Source organism: Tetrao urogallus (assembly GCF_951394365.1).
Source record: "Tetrao urogallus genome assembly, chromosome: 11".
Classification (NCBI taxonomy): Eukaryota; Metazoa; Chordata; class Aves; order Galliformes; family Phasianidae; genus Tetrao; species Tetrao urogallus.
This window is the reverse complement of record NC_136824.1, coordinates 17,963,661-17,984,571: the sequence shown is the minus strand read 5'-3', so window position 1 is coordinate 17,984,571 and position 20,911 is coordinate 17,963,661. Positions and strand designations below refer to the sequence as shown.

General features: G+C 59.1%; 3 protein-coding genes across 3 annotated transcripts; 1 reads left to right on the top strand and 2 right to left on the bottom strand.

The window, feature by feature from the left end:
* Nucleotides 1-475: 475 nt before the first annotated feature.
* On the top strand, nt 476-7,516 carry STRA6 (signaling receptor and transporter of retinol STRA6; the record flags this gene model as incomplete). Its single annotated transcript, XM_079540772.1, has 17 exons — nt 476-594; nt 1,486-1,564; nt 1,673-1,758; nt 1,869-2,008; nt 2,116-2,282; nt 2,420-2,545; nt 2,981-3,048; nt 3,167-3,243; nt 3,515-3,576; nt 3,804-3,984; nt 4,687-4,762; nt 4,856-4,989; nt 5,818-5,935; nt 6,324-6,425; nt 6,757-6,920; nt 7,130-7,267; nt 7,338-7,516. 17 exons carry the CDS (start codon nt 476-478, stop codon nt 7,514-7,516), a joined length of 2,016 nt encoding a protein of 671 aa, XP_079396898.1.
* Nucleotides 7,517-10,095: 2,579 nt separating this feature from the next.
* Nucleotides 10,096-11,364, bottom strand: ISLR (immunoglobulin superfamily containing leucine rich repeat; the record flags this gene model as incomplete). Its single annotated transcript, XM_079540783.1, has 1 exon — nt 10,096-11,364. One exon carries the CDS (start codon nt 11,362-11,364, stop codon nt 10,096-10,098), a length of 1,269 nt encoding a protein of 422 aa, XP_079396909.1.
* Nucleotides 11,365-15,561: 4,197 nt separating this feature from the next.
* Nucleotides 15,562-17,661, bottom strand: ISLR2 (immunoglobulin superfamily containing leucine rich repeat 2; the record flags this gene model as incomplete). Its single annotated transcript, XM_079540770.1, has 1 exon — nt 15,562-17,661. The coding sequence occupies one exon, from the start codon at nt 17,659-17,661 to the stop codon at nt 15,562-15,564; it is 2,100 nt and encodes a 699-aa protein (XP_079396896.1).
* Nucleotides 17,662-20,911: the final 3,250 nt, after the last annotated feature.

Sequence of the window (20,911 nt, the reverse complement as noted above, 5' to 3'; positions counted from 1 at the left end):
GAGCTCCAGGACAGTGAGAGAGGGTGTGGGGCTGTTGGACCAAAGTCATCAGTGCTGTGCAAAAGGGAAAACAACGGAGGGAAGCAGGAGTAAAACCTTGTGTTTGGCTCCAGGACGAGCCACCCCTTATTGCTGTGGGATGAGCTCACTTTGGCCAGGGGCAGGTGCTGGGGCTCCAAGCACCTGGTAGCAAAGGGACACAGGGGACATGAGCCACTCACCCATTTCTTTCCCACTTCACCAACACCCCCTGAACGTGACCCTTGCTCTGATTCTGCAGCCCTTCACGTAACCACTGTGAAGCAACCCAAACAAAGGCTCTATCAGCATCCCAGCAGCGAAGGTGGGGATGGGTGGGAGTGCCCTGACAGAATAAAGCCTCTGGGCTGCTTGCTTCCAGCCCTGTATTCTCAAAAGGACTTCCCCCAAGCCCACCTCTCTGCCTCTCCCTTGGGTCAGTAAGAAGAAGGCGCTCATGGCAGCCAACATCTCTGGGGCAGCGCACGGCTCGCTGCTGGATGACAGCTTTGGGGATGACCTGGTGTCCGACTGGTACATCTACGAGACGGCAGAGCCAGCTGCGCCGCAGGATGAGTAAGTGCTGCGTGTCCCCAGGCGGGTGCCACCTCCTCCTCTTGTCCTCACGGATGGACGCAGCTCATTGCACGAAGGGTTCCATCATCCTGGCGATCCGCTCTGTAACAAAGCGTTCTCCAAGCAGTTTACCTGAGCTGTCCCACCAGGCCTGTGTGCACCCATCAGCACCTCTTGTCCCTCTGTTGATGTATCTAATCCCAAGCAGGAGGGCTTGATGGGGACAAGCCCGGCCATTGCCACAGGGTCCTTAATCTTCTGCGTTGTGCAACCTCTGAAATCTCCTTGCCCAGCCCTTGTGTGCTCACAGCCCTGATAGGAAACTTCAGGGTGTTGGCTCTTTCCTTCTCGGTGTCCCCTGGTGCTGAGGGCATGCAGGCAGCATGGCAGTGTCCCCTGATGATGCTGGATCCCATGCAGACCCCAAAAGCTCTGGATCTGGTGCTGGTGAAACCCAGCTGTTTTGGAGCTGGAGCTACCCTTGGAGCTGCAATATTTGGGGACAGCAGGAACTGTCTGGTCTATCCAAGGACAGCTGTTAGCGGAGGGAGAAAGCAGAAACCACAGAGCTCTACTGGCAGCAGCCTGTCCTTAAGGCCTTCCTTGGAGGGTGGGATAAGTTGGGACATTTGCTGCCTGAACAAATCCTAAAGGGGAGCACAGGGTCCGGGAGAGCATGGGTGCCTGCAGGGCCGCTCCCCGCTCTTATCTCCGGAGCTGAACCATAAAACACATCTCTCAGGGTGACCTCAGCCCCACTATCAGGGCCGTGTGGCCACGCTCCTTGAAGGTTCTGCGCTGCTGCTGCCATCTGCGCACGCATGGAGCATCACCTCACTATCTTCCTCTCAGGACACGGTATAACCTCCATTATTTTTCTCCTTTCTTCAGCATGTTTCCCAGTACCGTCCCAGACTGCGACCCTACTGTTTCCCCCAGGCTGTACCACACCTGTATGGCACCCATCTCCGTAAGTACCCACGCTGGGATGGTGAGCCACCTGCCTTGTTCAGGCCATGCACAACCTGCTCCTAAATGGTTCTGTGTGGATGTCAGCGTGGTTTCCCTCTCCTGGCAGCTGGCCGTGCTGCTGGGCTTGTCCTTGTTGGTGAAACGCAGGCGTCTCCACCGGGACTGCTGGAACGGCATCCCTGGGCTGCTCAGGTACCTTGTCCCAGCCATCCCCATCACCCTGCCCAGCTGGCATGGAACAAGCCAGCTGTAGGCTGCCATATGCCAAGCGATGAGATGCCAGGCTCGTTTCCACCTCACAGCCCAGCTAACTTCCTGGAGGAGGAGGGCAACAGAGGGCTGATGGCCGCGGTGTTTGGCATCCTCTTCTCCTCACTGTGTGTGCTGGTGCTGGATGCCGACCCTCTTCCGCTCATCACCCACTCCTCCCAGCACAGCCGGGGTAAGGCGGGCTCCATCCCAGCCTCGTGGAGCCGTGCAGCCCTCTGGGCAACATATTCCTTGTCCCTACTGAGGGCTCCTGTCCCCTCTGCTCCCCCTCCCATGCAGAGTACTGGAAGATCCTGGCTTTGCTCTACTACCCTGCCTTCTACTACCCCTTGGCTGCCTGTGCCACGGTGGGGCACAGGGCCAGCTACTTGCTGGGCTGCCTGCTCTCCTGGTGCCACTGTGTGGTCCATGTCTGGCAGAAGGTGGACTGTCCCCAGTCACCAAAGGTACACATCGTCCCACCATCAGGGCAGGCTGGTGTGGCTTTGTCACCTCCCTGAAGAGGTGGCATTGAGATGTCAGCGCTCAGGTTGAGACCCAGGCTTGGTGGTGTCCGAACTGTGACAGCTCTGCTTGTCTCCAGATATATAGGTATTACTCCACACTCTCTTATGTCCCCATCATCCTCTGCCTCATGGTCTTAAGTCTGTGGTACCCAGCCCTGCTGATCAGGAGCTTCACAGGAAAGGAGGAGACCTCAAACAAGGAGGTAATGAAGGTCTATGAGGTGGTGGGAACACAGGGGAGTCCCACGTGATTTTGGGACTGCTAGAACTGGGGTGTTCCAGTGTTCTCAGTGTGGTTCCCAGCAGCTTGCTGGCCCTCTGAAGGCAACGTTGCATGCATGGGCTGTAGCTCTGTTTATCTTGGCGGATTTGAAGAGGGGAAAATCCATCTTTGGAGTAAACTCCTTAGTACAAGAGGCTTACGGCATCAATGGGTCCCATTCAGGCCGGACTGGGGTCGCCTTGTGTTCCCGGCAGGCAGCAGTAATCCTCAGCCGTTTTGGAAATGCTGGGCTTTGTTGGGTGAAGGAGAGGAGAAAACCTTCAAAAACAGCACTTGGCCCCGGCATGGACTGAAGTGACCCTACTGTGGGCTGGCTGGGGGGGGGGAGCGGGTGACTTACTGCTGCTTTGTGAAGGTTACAGGGAGAGGCTATTACAAGAAGTACCTCAAAGCTGTGCTGTCCAGGCGGCTGCAGAAGGGGAGGTAAGGGCAGCCTGGGGATGGGGACAGCATCAATGGGGCAGAAATAGCCCCGTAGCCCTGGTTTTAACAGTAAAATAAAATACAAGCCACTCTTGTCACCACCTCCTTCCTCCTACAGCACCCCAAAGCTAGAGGAGAGCTTCGTGTCCCGGCTCCGTGCCTATCTGTGCTCCTACATCTATGCTCCAGAGGAAGGTAGGGCGTGCTCCTTGTGCAGCAGAAGCTCAGCAAACAGTCTGCCTTCCCCACGGATAGCAAATGCCTTCCTTGGCACCAGCCCCAAAGCATCTGTGCCACGGCAGCTGCCTCTTGGCACGCGCACAAACTGTTGCAGTTTGGGGTGGAGGAACTGGAGGCTGGGACCCTCATGTAGGATGGAGTAGGGCTGCTGCTGTGGGAGCACGAGGATTTTAGGGGTTTGCAGGAAGGAAAACCTCAGTTCACAACTGGTTTCTCCCATTTGCAGGTTTCCAGCTCCCGCTGAAGCTCGTTCTGTCCATGACCACGTCAGTCATCGCTGTCTACCAGGTGACAGGGGTGGCCCAGTGGCGTGCAGAGGCCACGTCCTCAACGGGGCAAGGGGGCCACTGCCATGTGCCATCGGGGCAGTTTGGCTTTGGGGATGGTATTAGCGTGCCTCGAGGTATTACCACCCCTTGGCTCAGCCTCGGTCCCCGGCACTTTGCTCACTGGGCTCAGCCACCCTTAAGTCTTTAAGCCAACGCAATGGCTCACGCGGCATTGCTCCCTTGTAGGTGGCCCTGCTGCTGCTGGTGGCCTTTGTCCCCACCATCCAAATCGTGCGAGCAGGCATGACAAAGGACGTGGTGGTGTTGCTGGTGCAGTTCGGGCTGGTGCCCTCAGAAAACCCAGGCATGCCGGGGGACATGGAGAAGGAACTCAGCACCGTCAAGCACTACCTGTGGTCGCTGGAAGGTGGGTGGGGGGCGTCCCCAAGTTTTGAAAGACTCAAACCCAGATCCGTCCCCCTGGAAAGAGGAGACGCACAGCTCGTGCCTGAGCTTGGTGCCGTGCCAGGGCTCCCCGAGCAGCTGCTGCCTGCCCAAGCACCGCGCTGCAGATGCCGCTCCTTGGACAGGTTTGGAGATGTGCTGGAATCGAGCAGATGGCTCCTCGGCCCCTGCTGCTGAGTGGGCACCTGATAATTGAAAGCTCTGCGTGGGGCTGGCAGGGTGCCCTCTCCCTCCATGGGGCATTTTGGTGACTTTTCCGGAGTCGCCCAGCCTCTCTCATCCTCTTAACCTTTGTTTTCCTGCCATTTCCATCTTTCCACGCAGAGCCCCTTCTCCTGTTTTGCTTCCTGCTGCACAGCATCCCACCAGGCTCTGAATGACTTGCTTGTTGCTCCAGCAGGGAGCTAACCTGGTGATCATACCCCTTCTAATTTGCTTGGGGAATGTTATCCTCCTGCCTTCCTAGGGGATAAAAAAAGTTTCCCCTCATATTGCAAAAGGGATGGGGAGGGAAACTGAGGCAAGGTGTGCTGCTTGGGGATCCATCCACGTGGCACCAGCACCTATTGCTGTGTGATGCTCTCAGGAAAATGCCTGCAGCCCTTTAGGGACAAAGCCCTGCTCCCTTAGGGACAAAGAGCAGCTCCTTGTCTTCTCCCTGCAGTGTGCTACGTGTGCTCGCTGGTGCTGTGCTGTCTGCTGACCCTTGCCATGCTGCTGAGGACGCTGGTGATGCACAGGTAGGGAGGGCCCCACAGATAGGCCCCCTCCATCACCCATGCCATGTCCCTGTCCTTGTCCCCCAGTCCAGCATTGGCTTCTCTCCCCTGCAGGAGCAACCTGAAGGTACTGTACCAAGGGGCTGTGCTCGATGTCTTCTACAAAGCCCACATCCTCCGCCCATCCCGACAAGCTGTTGTCTGCTGGATGAGCTTTGCCAGTTTCCAGACAGCTTTTGCCTGCCTGGGTATGTGTTTCTGGGGGGCTATAGAATCATAAAATCATAGAATCACCAAGGTTGGAAAAGACCTAAAAGATCATCCAGTCCAACCTATGGGGTGGGAGGAGGTGGTGAACCCCATTTCCAAGAGGGAACTTCATATTCAAGCAGCTCCAATCCCCTTTTTTGGCCCCATTTTGCAAAACTCTGGGGCTTTTGTTCATCTATTCCCTCAACACAATCTGTCCTTCCGCGGGGAGGACCAAATGGTGGGAGAAAAGAGGAGGAGGGGGGGGGGGAGTGAGAGCCGCCTTGGCTCCAGCCCAGATATTTTGTTCTGCGAAGCAGTCGCGGCATCTCATGCAAAGTCCTGTCTGTCTCCTTCGGTCCCGGCCGTCGCCTCCCAAAGTCTGTACCAAGGGGTGTAAAATGGGACAGAAATCCAGCCCGGCGCGATGCCTTAAAGCCCTATTTCCCAGCTGCAAAGCGGAGCACTCAAGGTGGAGCGCGGCGTCCGATGGCGCGGGGAGCCGCAGCCGCCGCCGCTCTCGGCGTGATTTATGATTAGAAATCACAGCTCGGGCTGATTTTATGATGAGGCATCACAGCCGCAGCCCCCGGAGATGGCTCCTCTCCGTGGGGATAAAGCAGGGCGCGATAAGAGAGGCTGAACTTGTAATTAGATCCCGCACGGAGCATTGTGCGCGGAGCGGGGGAGGCAGGGACGGCTCGTGCTTATTATGGGATTAAAGTGAAAGGCGTGCTCAGAAACAAGCGCAGGGGTGGGAAGGAGAACAAGGACCATTTCTCCTCCCCTCCCCGTGACAGCTACTTTCCCCCTTGCCTCCCTCCCAGGTCTCCTCATCCAGCAAGTGATTTTCTTCATCTGCTTTGCTGCCTTCACCTTCCTTGTCGTCATCCCGCTGCAGTCCGGCACAAGCTCATACCTCTTCAAAATCGTGCAGAACATGTGGTGAGGGCTCGGGACAACCCAGCTGCGTGCCACAGCCAAGCTCATCATGAGTGACTGGCCACGGGGAGGCTGCAGCTTGGGCTATGGGGTGGTCTCCCCTCCCATCTTCCAACCTTTGGGAGGATGGCCTCAAGAAGTGATGGCCTCAAGTTGCGCCAGGGGAGGTTCAGGTTGGGTATTGGGGCATAATTCTCAGAAAGAGTGGTAATGCATTGGCACAGGCTGCCCAGGGAGGTGGTGGGGTCACCATCCTGGGAGGTGCTGAGGAAAATGGTAGATGTCACACTGAGTGATGAGGTCTAGAGTGGTCACAGGCATGGTGGACTCGATGACTTTATGGGTCCTTCCAATCTTAATGATTCTACGAATCACCTTCTCTTCCGGCCAGGCCCTTCTGGCTGACCCTGGTGGTGGCTGTCATCGTGCAGAACGTGGCTGCTCACTACCAGTTCCTGGAGCAACATCCCCTGCGGAAAGAGCTGACCAACAGGTATGGGCATGTGAGCTCTATGGGGCAGAGCTGCCCAGCGATGTGGGCTTTTGGGCTGCCATGCGTCCTCTACCCCAAAGCCCCAGTCTCATGCTCCTTTTAAGGAGAAATGGAGACTCTACTTGTGCTGGAGGCAAATCTTTAAGTCCTGACCACACACCAGAAGGGCGTTCACATCTTTCTGTGGGATGGAGCCGTCTCAGTCAGCGATGGTGTTGGCCAGGGGAGAGAAGGGTGGGAGGTTTATTTTGGCAGCTTCCCCTGGTAGGGAAGGGCTGTGTTCCCTGTCCTAGGCTGTTTGTGTTCCTTATCCCTCCTTTCTCATCCGCAGACGAGCTCTCTACATCGTCACTTATCTGCTGTTTCCCATCAATGTGCTGGTGGGGGTCCTGGCAGGGGTCTGGAGGATGGTTATCTCTGCCCTCTACAACACCATCCACTTCTGCCAGTTGGACATCAGCCTGCTGAACCGTGGTGTGGAGACATTTGACCCAGGTAGGGCAAGGGGCAGCTCTGGCATGGGGACCTCCATCAACTCTGATGGGGACCTCCAGCAGCACAGGGCCACTTAAGTTCCCAGGGCTTGCATCTAGGGCTCCTCCATCACCTGCTGGGACCAAGGGTGGGTTCAGCTCCCTGTGCTCATCAATCAGCTGTGGACCACGCTGACCCCACCTGTGTTTTTCCTATGGGCTGTCCCCCAGGCTACCACGCATACTGCCACTACCTGAAGACAGAGGTCAGCCAGTCACACCCACTGATGAGAGCCTTCTGCCTGCTGCTCCTCCAGCCCATGAAGCCACAGGGGCCACCTGAGCCCCGGACGGGGGACTTAGAGGAAGGTGAGTTCCTACAGTCAGGCCAGGGTCTTTCATCACACGGAACATGCTTCCCACTGCCATCTCCTTCCAGGCCTCCAGCTGATGCACACCAAGAAGGCACCATCGGGAGGAGGCCGATTGAAACGGAGCCGGGCACGCTGGTGGTTGGCCTACACCCTCCTCAACAACCCCTCGCTGATGGCCTGCAGAAAAACCGCCCTCTGTGATCCCACAGCCAACGGAGCCCAGCTCAGCCCCCCCAAGCCCTGACCTCCACCCGCTGCCTTTTCCCTCCTGTCCCATCACACCTCCCGTTGAACTTTCCTTCCATGACGGGAGGAGGTTGGGCACTCCTGTCCCTCTCCAGCAGTGACAGCACTGGTTTGTAGCTCTGGGTCCATGCGGGATGCAGAGGTGATGACACAGTCAAGGCATGCCAGTCTAAGCCCGAGCTGGGAGCAGAGGCTTGGTGAGCCAAGCTAGACCCTTCAGCCATCCCAAAAGTCCTCTTAGGGTCATTTCTGAGATAAGGCCACCGAGGCCCCCTCCACCATCACCATCCCCATCATCCTCATGGATTTTTCCCATTTCATGTGCTCCATTTTAGGCTGGGAGGTTGCAGAACAGTTCGTCTGGGGCTCCCATAGCTGTCATCCTCCAGTTTACCCTACTGGGGCTGTTTCCTCCCATGCTGCCATCCCGTTGTTCTCAAAGTCAGCTGTTCTCAAGGACCAGCCAACCCCAAGCCTATAGAACAGCACCATGCCTCCTTGGGCCATGCCGAGCTGGGGAAGAACAATAAATCGTATACCTCATTGCTACACTTGGGGTGTGCTTGCTCTCTTGGTGAGGCTGTGGCACACGTGGGGACACCCGGAGTGGGCACACCAGGATGGTCACAGTGGTGTTCTGGTGGATCTGCTTGACTTTATGGAGAGACATGATCAAATGTCTCCTCCAAGCCCCAAGAAGACCTTGGTTTGGTCATACTCAGTGGTTGGGTAACAACAGGGTGTTGGAGTCCGCCCTTGAACTGATGATGCTAGGAACTGCTGATGCCCCATGTGTGAGGTCTCAGAGCTGCACCACACAGCCTCCAGGCTGCAAGGGCTCAGGGAAAGGCAGTAGAAATCCCTTCAGTGTTCTGCAGCTCGGGGCCACGGGTGGAGCTGCCACTCTGCATCTGTTTACACAGCCTGCGGCTTCCTGGAGATGTCTTGGCTGGGACCAAGTTGAGAGATGGCAGGAGGTGGCTTCACTCTTTGTTTTCTTTCCCTTCCTTTGGCATAATCAGGGTGCCCTGAGGGTGAACTAAGCCTTTTGCTGCGACTTCTTGCCCCTGCAAGCTCGCTGCTTTGCACGCAGCCCTGGTATGGCTGCAGGCGGGCGTCTGGCTCTGTCCCCACATGTCCCCAGGGTCACCATCCTCTTCCCACCCTCTGTGACATGCCTGAGCCTGCACAAGGTGGATCAGGAGTTCCTCTGGTTAACAGAAACCTAAAACACAAATGTGGGGAATGGAAATTCGCCTTTGCAAACGCATGGACGCGCTGCCATGGGCATGGAAGGCAACTGAACAGGGTGGTGGCCCTCCTCCCAGACCCCACGCCATGCGTGTAAGGACTGAGCTGCCAGCCCCATCCCTGCGTGCATGGAACGGAGAGCATCAACAGGGTGATATGGGCTGTGGGGAGAGCTGCCTCCAGAATGCAGAAAGGGCCCGATGGAAGCATTGCATCCCATGAAATGAAAGCACTGCATCCCATGAAATGAAAGCGAAACTCTGCACAGGGCATTGTCCTCCTTGCGCTTGTACTGGGGCCGCGGTGTTTTTCTTGCCTGTAATGGGAACAATATGTGTCTGCTCGCTAGCTGTGCAGCTAGGGGGGGTGCTCCCTGCCTCTATGAAAGAAACCAAATAGGGCTGGAAAGCTTATGCAGAGGCCCCAGGCTCCAACAGCTGCTTTACAGCTGTTTGCGTCTCTGCCTTCTCCTCCCTGCTCCAGTCTGTGAGCAAACTGTGGGGGGCACAGAGGCAGCAGGCTGGTTTACAAAAGGTATTTATTGTGCTTGGTACACAGCTGGTGGCACAGCTTTGGTTACAAGGCTACAGGAGTCTGCATGGCTCCTGCAGGCACACGCTAGCAGAAAACATGAGGGATGCTCGGCGGTCCCACCATGAGCCCACGGCACCAGGGGCACAGCGTGGATGTCCTGCAGAGAGATGTAAGGCACTTTGGGATAATTGGTTTCATGTGGTCTCTTTGGTCTCTGTTCCCCCTGCTGAAGCTGTGGGGTTGAGCAGTGCAGCTCGGTGGGACCGGCCCGGCCGAGGGGTTTGGACTGTGGGCTCCGGTGGTGAATGGAGGGGAAAACATCTGCATCACAGATGTGTGAGGCAGTGAGGGTGGCAGGGCCTGGTCCTGGGACACAGGGAGGGCATAGACACCATGGGTAGTCCCTCACCAAACAAGTCCTATGCAGGAAAGGCTTAGCCTGCTCCTCATGGCCTGATCCATGCCTGGTACCAGGTGCTCTGCACCTCCCCTGCCATATCAATCACACGAAGAAGAACTGTGCTGCCTCCATTCCCTAAAGGACCCTACGTAAGGCTGTCTGGCCCTGCAGCAACAGCACAGTGTGGATCTACCCTACATCACCCAAGCCTTGATGGAGTTCTCGGCTCCAGCCCTGCCTCTACGTATGCAGGGGTTGGATCAGCCCTGGGCTCAGCTCTCGGCCACTTTGGCACCCGCCTGCAGTTCCAAAAGCTCAGCAAACACGTGGCACTATGTGAAGGTAAATGATACAGAAAGTGGGGGAGCCCTGACACCAGTCTCTGCTCCCCCTTACCAGCCCAGCACGATGCCCAAGGCCAGCAGCAGGGTTACCAGCCCAACCCGGGGCACAGCTCCTCCAGCCGTGCCCTTCACCTCCCTTGGCACGTGGTAAACGATGACCAGCTTCTCCCCAGCGCCGACAGGATCCATCTCATCACCCTTGTAGCAGCTCCGTCCCCCCAGTGAGCTGGCATGGGGGTCATCCTGTAGCAGGTCTTCAGCTGGATTCTCCGAGCCGGCCAAGGCCACGTTGACCGACACCTCTCTTGTGCCCACATCGTTGATGGCGATGCAGGTGTAGGTGCCTTCATCCTCCTTGCTGAACTTGGGGATGGCCATGGTGCCATTCTTGAAGACCAAGAAGCGCTCCTGGCTCTGCTTGATGCGCCCAGATGGGGAGAGGCTCCCATCCCGAGCCACATTGGGCCCATCGATCTCAACACCGCGCCCGGGGGTCTGGATCCTCCAACGGATCTGGGGCAGGGGGCTGCCCGCCACGCTGCAGTGTAGGCTGAGTGTCAGCCCATCGGGCAGCACCGTGTTGTCCAGTTTGGACAGGTAGGTGAGCTGCACTGATGGGGCCACGCACTGATGCGCCGGGATGTCGGTCACCGCCCGGCCCCGCATCCGCCCCGGCGCCGCACACAGCGTGGAACCACCCTTGGTGAGGGACACCGAGGTGCTCTCAGCCCAGCGTTTGAGCCAGAAGAGCTTACAGGAGCAGTTGAAGGGGTTGTTGAAGAGCTGCAGCTGGGACAGCGAGGGCAGCGGGTGGAAGGTGCCATCGGCCAGCGTGGTGAGCTGGTTGTCATTGAGCCACAGCGAGCGCAGCTCTGCCAGCGCCTGGAAGGCATCTCGGGGCAGCCCGGCCAGCCGGTTGTTGTTCAGCTTGAGGATCTGCAGCCCGCTCAGGTTGCGCAGGTCCTGCCATGGGAAGGTGACCATCTTGTTGTGGCTCAGGTCCAAGTTCTTCAGCTGTGACAGCATGGCGAAGGCACCCGGCTCGGCACCGCCAATCTGGTTGTAACCCAGCCACAGCGACTGCACCTCGGGCACCTCGGCGAAGGCGCCGCGCCGCAGCCAGCCGATGCGGTTGGCCGACAGTGTCAGGATGGTGACGTTAGGGGACAGTCCCCGCGGCACCTCGGGCAGCTCCTTGTAAGCGCATTCGGCCAGCAGGCGCCCGTTCTTCTTGGTGGAGCAGGAGCAGGGCCCGGGGCAGGCCAGCCCGCGGCACAGCAGCACGGCGATGCCCAGGCAGCACAGCAGCGGCCCCATCCTTCCTCCTGAGGACAGACAGGGAACATGAGGGTGGCCGTGAGAGTAGCCAGCAGGGGATCTGTGTGTGCTTGCCAAGCGCTAACAGGAATCAGCCCTGCGATTATCTGCAGTAATGGGGAATATTTGAAATATTCCCCACTCTGAGCAAGGCACGGCTATGCCAATAGCTTCTGGCTACCTCCATGATCTTAAACTATTTCCTTCCCACTCCAGCTCCTTGACAAAATGTCCCCCCGCCCCTGTTCTAGGCATCCTGCATCCCTTCTGTTTGGAGATGAAAGCTGTGAGCTCCGTGTTCCGCGCTCCGCATTCAGACCTCACCGCACCTCTCCTAACGCAGATCACCACCACCCTCTCTCCCATCCTCAGCCCTTCTCCCCTCAAAGCATCAACTCTGGGCCCCTCAGCCCTCCAACCAGCCGCCGGGGGGGGTGCCGCTGGAAGCCTTTACGTGCCGAGGGCAGAGCTAACTCCTTGTTGGCCTGGCGCGGCGGCCGCAGAGCAGCGTGCAGGCTGTGCTGCGCGGGTCCCACCGCGGAAGCAGTTAACTCAGCGAGGAGCTGGCAGCCAAACCCCTTTGTCTCGGCTCCGTGCTGCTGCGGGGCAGGAGGGGAGAGGGTGATGGGCACCGAAACGCCGCGCAACTATTTTATTATTTTCTTAGCGGGGGAGAGGGGTGAGCCATGCTCCTGCAAAAGGGTGCGCGCTGAGGGCCCTGCACGGAGAAGCCACCACCGGGGTTGGGGCCGGGGCCCGGTGGCATTAGGAGGTCCCCTTTGGGCTGCTCCGTGGGGTGCGTGCACGGATCGGCCCCGCGCAGGATGGGTGCGCGCACGAATCCGGCCCCGCGCAGGACGGCCGCGCACCGCGGGTCCCCTCGCTCCCCATCCCGCTCCCCCCATCCCCGCGCTCCGGTTCCAGGCAGCGCTTCCCGGTGAGGAGGAGGGGGCCGTTCCCTCTCCCCTCCGGCCGGGCCGCGGCAGCCGGGGGCGGTGCGGCGGGCGCATACCAGAGCCGTGAATAACAACCACCCCTCCGCCTCCCCGAGCAGCCCCGGACACCCCTCCTCGGCGCCCCGTCATCGCACCGCTCGTTTTCCGGGGACGGAGCGCCCGTTTCTCCCCACCGCGGCTCCGGGCTGGCGGCTGCGGCTCCCTCGGCCCGCACCCGGCTTCTCCTCCCCCCTCCCGCTCCCCCGGGCCCTTTTGTTTTCTATGGCACCGACCCGCTCCAGCTTCTCGCCTCGCCGAGGATCGCAGGGAAAAAAAACACACAGGCGGCCCCTCCTCCCCCCGCGGCCCCACCGCTCCCGGACCCAAAGATCTGGGGGAAGGGGGGGGGGGGGGTGAAGGCAGCGCAAAGGGCTCCCAACGCCGTCCCTCCGTCCCGGGGGGGGGGGGTTGTTCCACAGCACCGTGCCCAGTTCGGTGTGGATACGCAGGAGGACGCAGCATCGGTGCGCAGAGCATCCTTTGCTCTTTGCCCTAAGAGTTCCCACTCGAACAAAGTGGGGCCACCAAATCCCAAAGGACCCCTCCTCCCCCCCCCCCAGCTCCGTGCGGAGCTCCAGCTCTCCGCTGCCTGCGCTGACACAACCGAGGCCGTGAGCGGGCTTAAAAATAGTGCGGGGCGGTGGGATTAGCGGGATCGGAGCGGGTCACCGGGGGGGACTCGCAGCGGGACGTTCCCCTCCACCCTTGTCCCCGCATGATTTCGGGGTCAAACTCACAGAGCTGCGTGGGCCCAGCCGAGGTTCGGAGCTGCCGTTCAGCCTTTCCCTCGAGTTTTTGATCTGGTTGTGACACCACCGTGGGATGAGCGTGTGGTCACCCCCGGCACGTCCAGCTCCACCCGGGGCTGGTGGCACGGCTAAGGGTTAATGCCTTCGGAAGGGGCAAACCACCCCGCTGAGCCCCGTTAACCCTTTCGGGGCGGCACCAGCCTGGAGAAAAGTCCATGGGATGCGGGGGGGGGGGGGGGGGGGGGGGGGGGGGTGCCGAGCTCCGTCCTTATGCCTGAGGGTACCTGGCGCTAATGAGCACCCTCCCGAAAAGGAGCAAATCTGGGAGCAATCCAGCACCGGGAGGCAGCTCGTTGCAAGCGAGATTCCCAGTAGATGCGTTAGGCGGGGAAATCTATTACCCCCTAATTAAAGGGAGGCAGGAATGATTGTTCTTTTTCTATTCTTCGTGTATTCCTAGGCATGAAACTCAATTAAAGTGCATCCGCAGATGGGGATTTGTCTGCGCGGGGTGGGGTGAGGGGGCTCCCCGCTTTACACTTGTTTTTAAAAGCTGCGGCAAACACCTGGGCTGCCGTAGCAGAGCCTTGAACTGCGAGGATTTGGGGGTTTGGGGAGGAAAACTCCTCCGCCTGCCCCCTTGGTGCTTTGTCTGCCTTCTTCCCGTGCCGTAGGAGAAAGATGCAGAGCCAGCAGAGCCGGACTTAAAATAGAATGCCGTGCTCCGGAGCTGGAGAAATGCGTGGCTGAGGGAGGATTTGGGGATGGATGGATGGATGGCCGGTGGGCTCGGGGTGCCTGGCTCCCAGTTTGTGGACACTGGGAGCTGTGGGCTGCTCTTCCTCCCTCCCTTGTGCGTCTGCCCGGTCCCCGTCATATGGGCGAGGTCGGCTGCAAGCGCAGCTCCAGATAAGAAAGGCAATCAAAGGCAGCCTTAAATCTTCACCATGTAATCGTGGACTTAAATCAGCCGTGGGGCGAGAGCGGAGAGCTCCACGCTCATAAATCCAGTCCGATGGCACCGGGCACCTTCACCGGGCTGGGAATGGGGACATTTGGGGACTTGGGGTGGCAGCGTGGTGCCGGGATGCGTCCGTGTAGGGGCACACGTGTAGGGCCCCGTGAAAATGTTGTTTGCGTTTTTATATAGTGTGTATCTATACAGGGAGTGCCTACAGAGTGCATTATATGTATTTGGTTTGCTGTATTTTCGTACGTGTGATACGTTTAGGTTTATTCATGTGGTGCGTGTGGACTGAGTGTACAAATGGGTGTCTACAGCTTGGACGTGTATATATAGGGTGTGTTATGTCTGTATGCTTTAGATACGTGCCTATAGATAAATTTACCCTGTGCTCCTACACGCTCTAGGCGCAGAAATAGGCACGCGTAGGCAGCTTTGCGTCCCTCCCGGAGCTGCAGGACGCAGCCCCACGCCATCTCCCACCTCCACACTGTGCCGAGCCGAGCGGGAGGGGCACCGGGGGGCACCGGAGGGAGTTGGGTGGGGAGGGGGGCCGGCTCCAATCCCCCACCCCTCCAAACAAGCACGGAGGCGGGTGCACTTTCAATCCCTTTTATTGAATCTTTCACAGACAGAAGGGCGCAGAAAGGCGCCCGCGGCTCTCTCCAGCCCCGGGGCTCCCTGGGGGGGGGGGGGGGGGGGGATGGGAAGGTGGGGGGGTTGGGGGGGGGGGGTGTTCCCTCTCCTCCCGATGGGGCTGGAGGTGGGCACGGACACCGGACCCCGCCCGCCCGCCAGCAGCACGGGCTCGCCTACGGCACAGACACTTGCTACAACGCTACTCTACCCAACACACATCGACGGGCACCGGGGGAACCGGGAGGGGAATCGGGGGGAGGGGGGGGGGGGGTCGGGCAGCCCCCGGGGCCCCGGGAGCGGGCGGGGGGCGCGGAGCTGTCCAGCGCCGCCGGGTGCTGAACGGGTGCCGCACCGGGGAGGGCTGAGCGCACGCTCGGCACCCGGAGAACGGTTTTTGGGGGGGATATCGGGTATTTGATTTTCGCAGATCGGCTTTTTTTTTTTTTTTTTTTTTTTTTTTTTTAATTATTATTTTGCTCGTCTTTTCGGTTTGGTTTTTTTTTTTCGTTCTTTTCCTTCAAGCGGACCGAAAATAAGGGGTGAGCTGTGGAAGCGGGAGGGAGGGGGACGGGGAATCGTTGCGCCGCAGCGGCAACGGGGACCAATTTGAATCTGAACGGAAACGAAATCCGGGGATCAGCGTCCCGCTCGCCCTCCGCCCCCCCGGACCCGAACCCCTTCCCCGAGGGCCTGCCTCCTGGAGGAGGAAGAAGAGGAGAAAGAAGGATGCATGGGGGGGTGGATTTTTTCCGTCTCTCCTTGCTCCTTCCCCGGAGGAGGAAGCGGCAGCCTCCCCGAGGGGCTGGGGGGGGGCTGGGGGGAACGGGGGCCGGGGGAGTGATTTTGGGGTTCAGCGAGGACGCTGCCGGTAGTTCCCATTGATCTCCTGGGAGATGGTGACAGCCTCGGCACCCAGCGGCAGCTTGTCGCTGTACTCGGAGCGCACCTCAAACTCCTCACCGTTGGCTTTGGACTGCGACTCCGCCATGGAGCTGGCTGCTACGCTCTCCTCCCGCTCCAGCTCCGTGGTCTCCTCGGCTTCTCTCCTCCTCCTCCGCCTGCCTCCTTCGTCATCATCTTCCTCATCCTCGTCCTCTTCCTCTGCTTCCCCTTCCCCCACCTCGCTGGGGTTGTAATTCTTCTCGGATTCCAGGTAGGAGGCGCGGGGGTCGAAGTCGGCAGCCATGTGCTTCTCCATCTGGTCTGGGTTCTGGGCTTTCATGATCAGCTTGTAGGTTTTGCCCTGGTATTTGGAGAGGAGGTGGCACCACGTGGCACCCATCAGGGGGAGGGTGGCCAGGAGCAGCAGGAAGATGCTCACGACCACTATGATGATGAGAGAGGGGATCTCCTTTTTGGTGGTGAAGACCACTTGGACCTGGCAGTCCTCCCCTAGGTAAGTGAGGCACACCGAGTAGTTGGTGCCAGGCTTCAAGCCCTGGAACCAGTATGAGTTCACTCCTTCCTCGATCTTGGACCACTGCACCAAGGCGTGGCCACGGCTGCTCTCCTGGCACAGGTAGAGCATCCTCAGGTGCACCTTGTCGGGCTGCACGTAGGTAGGCGTCAGCTGCACCCGGGCATCGCGCTCCGACACATCCAAGGCGATCACACCCAAGTCGAAGGTGTGCTGCTTGAAGTCACCACTCTGGTTGAAGGCATGGTTGGAAATGTATCTGCTGGTTGGCATGGAGCCACACTTCTTTTCAAAGGGAGGAAGCTGGAAGGGGACTTTCCCGTCTCCCGTGGGCTCCATCCCACCCGATGAGGATGGGTGGCTCTGCCGGGTGGGGCTGAGGGGTTTGCTCCTCTCATCGGGTGTGAGCACACTGTTCTTCGCTCCCTTGGCTCCAGGCTTTTTGTCACCTGGCTGTGCTTTACCTCCCGTTGGGTCCCTGCCAGGCTGCAGCGGGTACTTCTGGGATCCAGCCACAGCCACGTTGACCGAGGTCTGGTTGCTCCCCATTTCATTGGTGGCCAGGCAGGTGTAGGTGCCCTCCTCCCGCTTGCTCAGGTGAGGAATCACCAGCGTGCCATTCTTGAAGACCAAGAAGCGCTCAGGGTCCTGTTTGGGGGGGTCCTTCCCTGCACTCTCACTTGGGCTGCCGCTGAGCTCCAGGGTCTGGCTGGAGGTGCGGATCTTCCAGCTGACTTCGGGTGGTGGAGTGCCTGTCACGGCACAGTGCAGCGTCAAGGTGAAGCCATCAAAGAGCTCCGTGGTGTCCAGGTTGGGGTAGTAGGTAAGCTGCGCAGAGGGCGAGGTGCACTGCGCATCGGGGATCTTCCCCACCGGCACCCCACGGAGCTGCTCCGGGAGGCTGCAGGTGATGGATTCCTTCTCCGGGATGGAGATGAGCGTGCTGTCCATCCACTTCTTGAGCCATTGGAGCTTGCAGGAGCACTCGAAGGGGTTGTTGTAGATTTGCAGATGGGACAGGGAGCTGAGCGAGTCGAAGATGCCTTCGGCGAGCGTGGTGAATTTATTGTTGTTGATGCGCAGAGACCGCAGGTCCTTCAGGGTGTGGAAAGCCCCTTGGGGCACCACAGCCATGTGGTTGTTGTTCATCTTGAGCAGCTGCAGGGCGCTGAGGTTGTAGAGGTCCTGCCAGGGGAAGTCCACGATCTGGTTGTGGCTGATGTCGAGGTTCTTCAGCTGCACCAGGATGGCGAAGGCGCCGGGCTCGATGGCGCGGATCTCATTGTGCGCCAACCAGAGGGACGTCACCTGGGTCACCTCCACGAAGGAGCGCCGCTGCAGAGCCGTGATCTTGTTGGCCGACAGGCTGAGGGTGGTCACGTTGGAGGGCAGCCCAGTGGGCACCACCTGGAGATCCTTGTAGGCGCAGTCGGCGAATTGGTGGGCATACTTATCCACGCAAGCGCAGGGCTCGGGGCACGCCCGGGCTGAGCCCAGCAGGGCTGCCAGCCACAACCACAGCACCGGGGCCATGTCCCCTGCCAAGGGACACAAGGGCTGGGTGGGTGCCCGCCCCGTTCCCTGCCGCCCGGGGAGAGAGGCGGCGGGGACGCGCCCCATTGTCTGTGCCCGGCCCCCCGCAGCATCCCCGCCCGCCCCCTCGCTCCTTCTCCTCCCGGCTTTCTTTCTTATTGCTTTTCCTCCCCCAGATCTCGTTTTCTCCCCTCTTTTTATTTCTTTCTTTTGCCTGTTTCATCTTCTTCTGTTATTTCTCTCTCTCTCTTTTTTTTTCTCCCTTCCTCCTTCCACCCTTCTCTCTCCTCTTCACTTTTCTCCCTCCCCTCTCCTTCTACTTTTCCCCTTCGCTATTTCTCCTTTCCCCCATTTCTCCCAATTCCCCCCCCCATTTCTCCCCATTCCCCCCCATTTCTCCCTGTTCCCCCCTCAGCCCTTCCGCACCGGGAGCTGACCCCGCACCTTACCCGCTCCTAAGTGCCGCTGAGCAACACGCAGCTCTTCTCCCCTCCGCTGCCGCTCCTCCGCATCCTCCTCCCCAGCCCCGTTCCCCGCAGCCCGGAGGCGCCCAGAGGCGGCTGTGAGGGGCTCGGCGTGCCTGGGGCACCCCGCACCTCGCCGGGTTCGGAGCTGCGCACCGGAGCGGGGCCGGGCTGGCAATGGGGCTGCGGAGCCGAGAGAGGAGGGAGGAATTAGCATTTCTGCCAGCCTCCCCCTCCACACGGCCGCCCCCTTCCCATCCCACCACCCACCCACCGCCGCCTCGCCAAGCTCCGCAGCCGTTCGCAGACCCCGAAAATAAAGCTAAGAAACGCCAAGAATCCCCCTCCCCACCGAGAAGGGATAAAACCCGTAAGCACGCGGCAGCAGCTGGGATGCGGTCTCTCCGCCTCCCCCCCCCCCCTCCTCCTCCCGTTCCCGTCGGGGCAGAGTACGGAGCCGGGACTCGTTCGCCCTTTGGGAGCTGCCTGTGCTCGGGCTCCGGTGCTGGGGGAGCGGGGAGAATGTGTCCACACCGGCCGCCCCCCGGGGGGAGGTTCCCTTCTGCATAGAGCTGGCTGAGTGAGGGGAGCCTTAAACTTGAAGGTGGGCAGGTTCCCCCCGACGTGGGGGTCTCTACTCCCGGCCCTGCCCTTCCACGAGAAACACGATGAATAATTGATTTTGTTAGTGGGATCGATTCCTGCCTGTCTCCATCTCTCCCTGCATCCCTCCACCCCTCCCTCCATCCCACCCTGTTTCCCTTCCTTTATCCTTCCATCTCTCCCCGTATCCCCCCTCCACGCACTTCTGTGCCACAGGTCCCCTGGCCCCTATGGCTCATCCAGCCCCTCCCGCTGTCTCACAGCTCCACAAGTCTGGGCTGTCCCTCTGTGGGGGTCTCACAAGCAAAGGAACATCCTCACCCCCTCACCCCCATCCTCATCCCCATGCCCTGATGCCATGGGGGCGGTTGTGCTCCCTGCTGGGGGGGCCAGAGAGGGAATGAGCCTCACCCTTGCAGGGTCTCCAAGCCTCCCCGTCTGTCCCATCGTGGCACAGGTTGGAACCAACCCCGCCAACATCCCCATGCTGCTCTGGTGGAAGAGCCACAACACATACCATGACGCTCCCACCTCAGGATGGACTCCTTTTATTTCCCAGCAGCCAACCTCACAATGTGCTTTCAGAAGCAGCAATGCAGCTTGTGCAGAAAGGACAGTGGCGTGTCACTCCTCCTGCTCCCGGGGAGCAGATGGCCTCGGCGTGGCTGCAGCCAACCTTGCATGTGGGGACAGCAGCAGAGCCAAACAGCTGGCCAGGGAAGGGCTGAGCTGAACATGCAGCAGAGAGCACATCTCCAGCATCTCGGGCTGCGGTGGGGCTGAGACGTGACTCACTGCTTTCCCATCTGGCTGGCTGGTAGCCCAGGCATGCCCTCACTCCCAGCGTGACACTCACACAGGCACCAGCAAGCTGCAGCTCAGGGAATTACGGCATCGCAGGCTCGGAGTCGAGTTTTATAGGCATTTTTTCCCATTCTGCTCACTCTGAACGCCCACGGGTTGTCAGCTGGGATCTGGGCTGTGGAGGTCAAGGCACAGGGATGCAAGGCTAGCAAGATGCTCCCAGGTGCATTAAAGTAGGTTAAAATGCTACAGGGATGTGGCCAGCACCAAGAGGATTCTTGCTTTCTGGTTCAGCTGCTGTACTTTGCTAGCTCTTCCCTAGATGCCTTCATTCATCGTGCACGAGGGAGAAACCCAAGTGTCCCAGATCTGGCTTCCAGACACATTTAGGGAGCACTGCAGGCTGCACAGTGTGCTCAAAATGGGTCACAGGGTGAGCTGAGCATGGCAGGATGGATGATGAAATTGTGCCTCAGTTTCCCATGGGGGAGAGTGCCTGGAAATAAAAGCAGGGCTTGGAGCTCTCCTCCAAGAGAGGATGGAGGATGATGGATGGATTGATGGATGCATGGATGGATGAATGGATGGATGGATGGATGGATGGATGGATGCATGGATGGATGGGTGGATGGATGGATGGATGGATGGATGGATGGGTGGATGTGTGGATGGATGGATGGATGGATGGATGGATGGATGGATGGATGGATGGATGGATGGATGCATGGATGGATGGATGGATGGATGGATGGATGGATGGATGGATGGATGCGTGGATGGATGGATGGATGGGTGGATGTGTGGATGGATGGATGGATGGATGGATGGATGGATGGATGGATGGATGGATGGATGGATGGATGGGTGGATGTGTGGATGGATGGATGGATGGATGGATGGATGGATGGATGGATGGATGGATGGATGGATGGATGCATGGATGGATGGATGGATGGGTGGATGTGTGGATGGATGGATGGATGGATGGATGGATGGATGGATGGATGGATGGATGGATGGATGGATGGATGGATGGATGGGTGGATGTGTGGATGGATGGATGGATGCATGCATGGATGGATGGATGGAGGGATGGATGGATGGATGCATGGATGCATGGATGGATGGATGGATGGGTGGGTGGATGGATGGATGAGTGGATGTGTGGATGGATGGATGGATGCATGGATGGATGGATGGATGGATGGATGGGTGGATGGGTGGATGGACGGATGGACGGATGGATGGACGGACGGACGGATGGATGGATGGACGGACGGACGGATGGATGGATGGACGGACGGATGGATGGATGGATGGATGGATGGGTGGATGGATGGATGGATGGATGGATGGATGGATGGATGGATGCATGGATG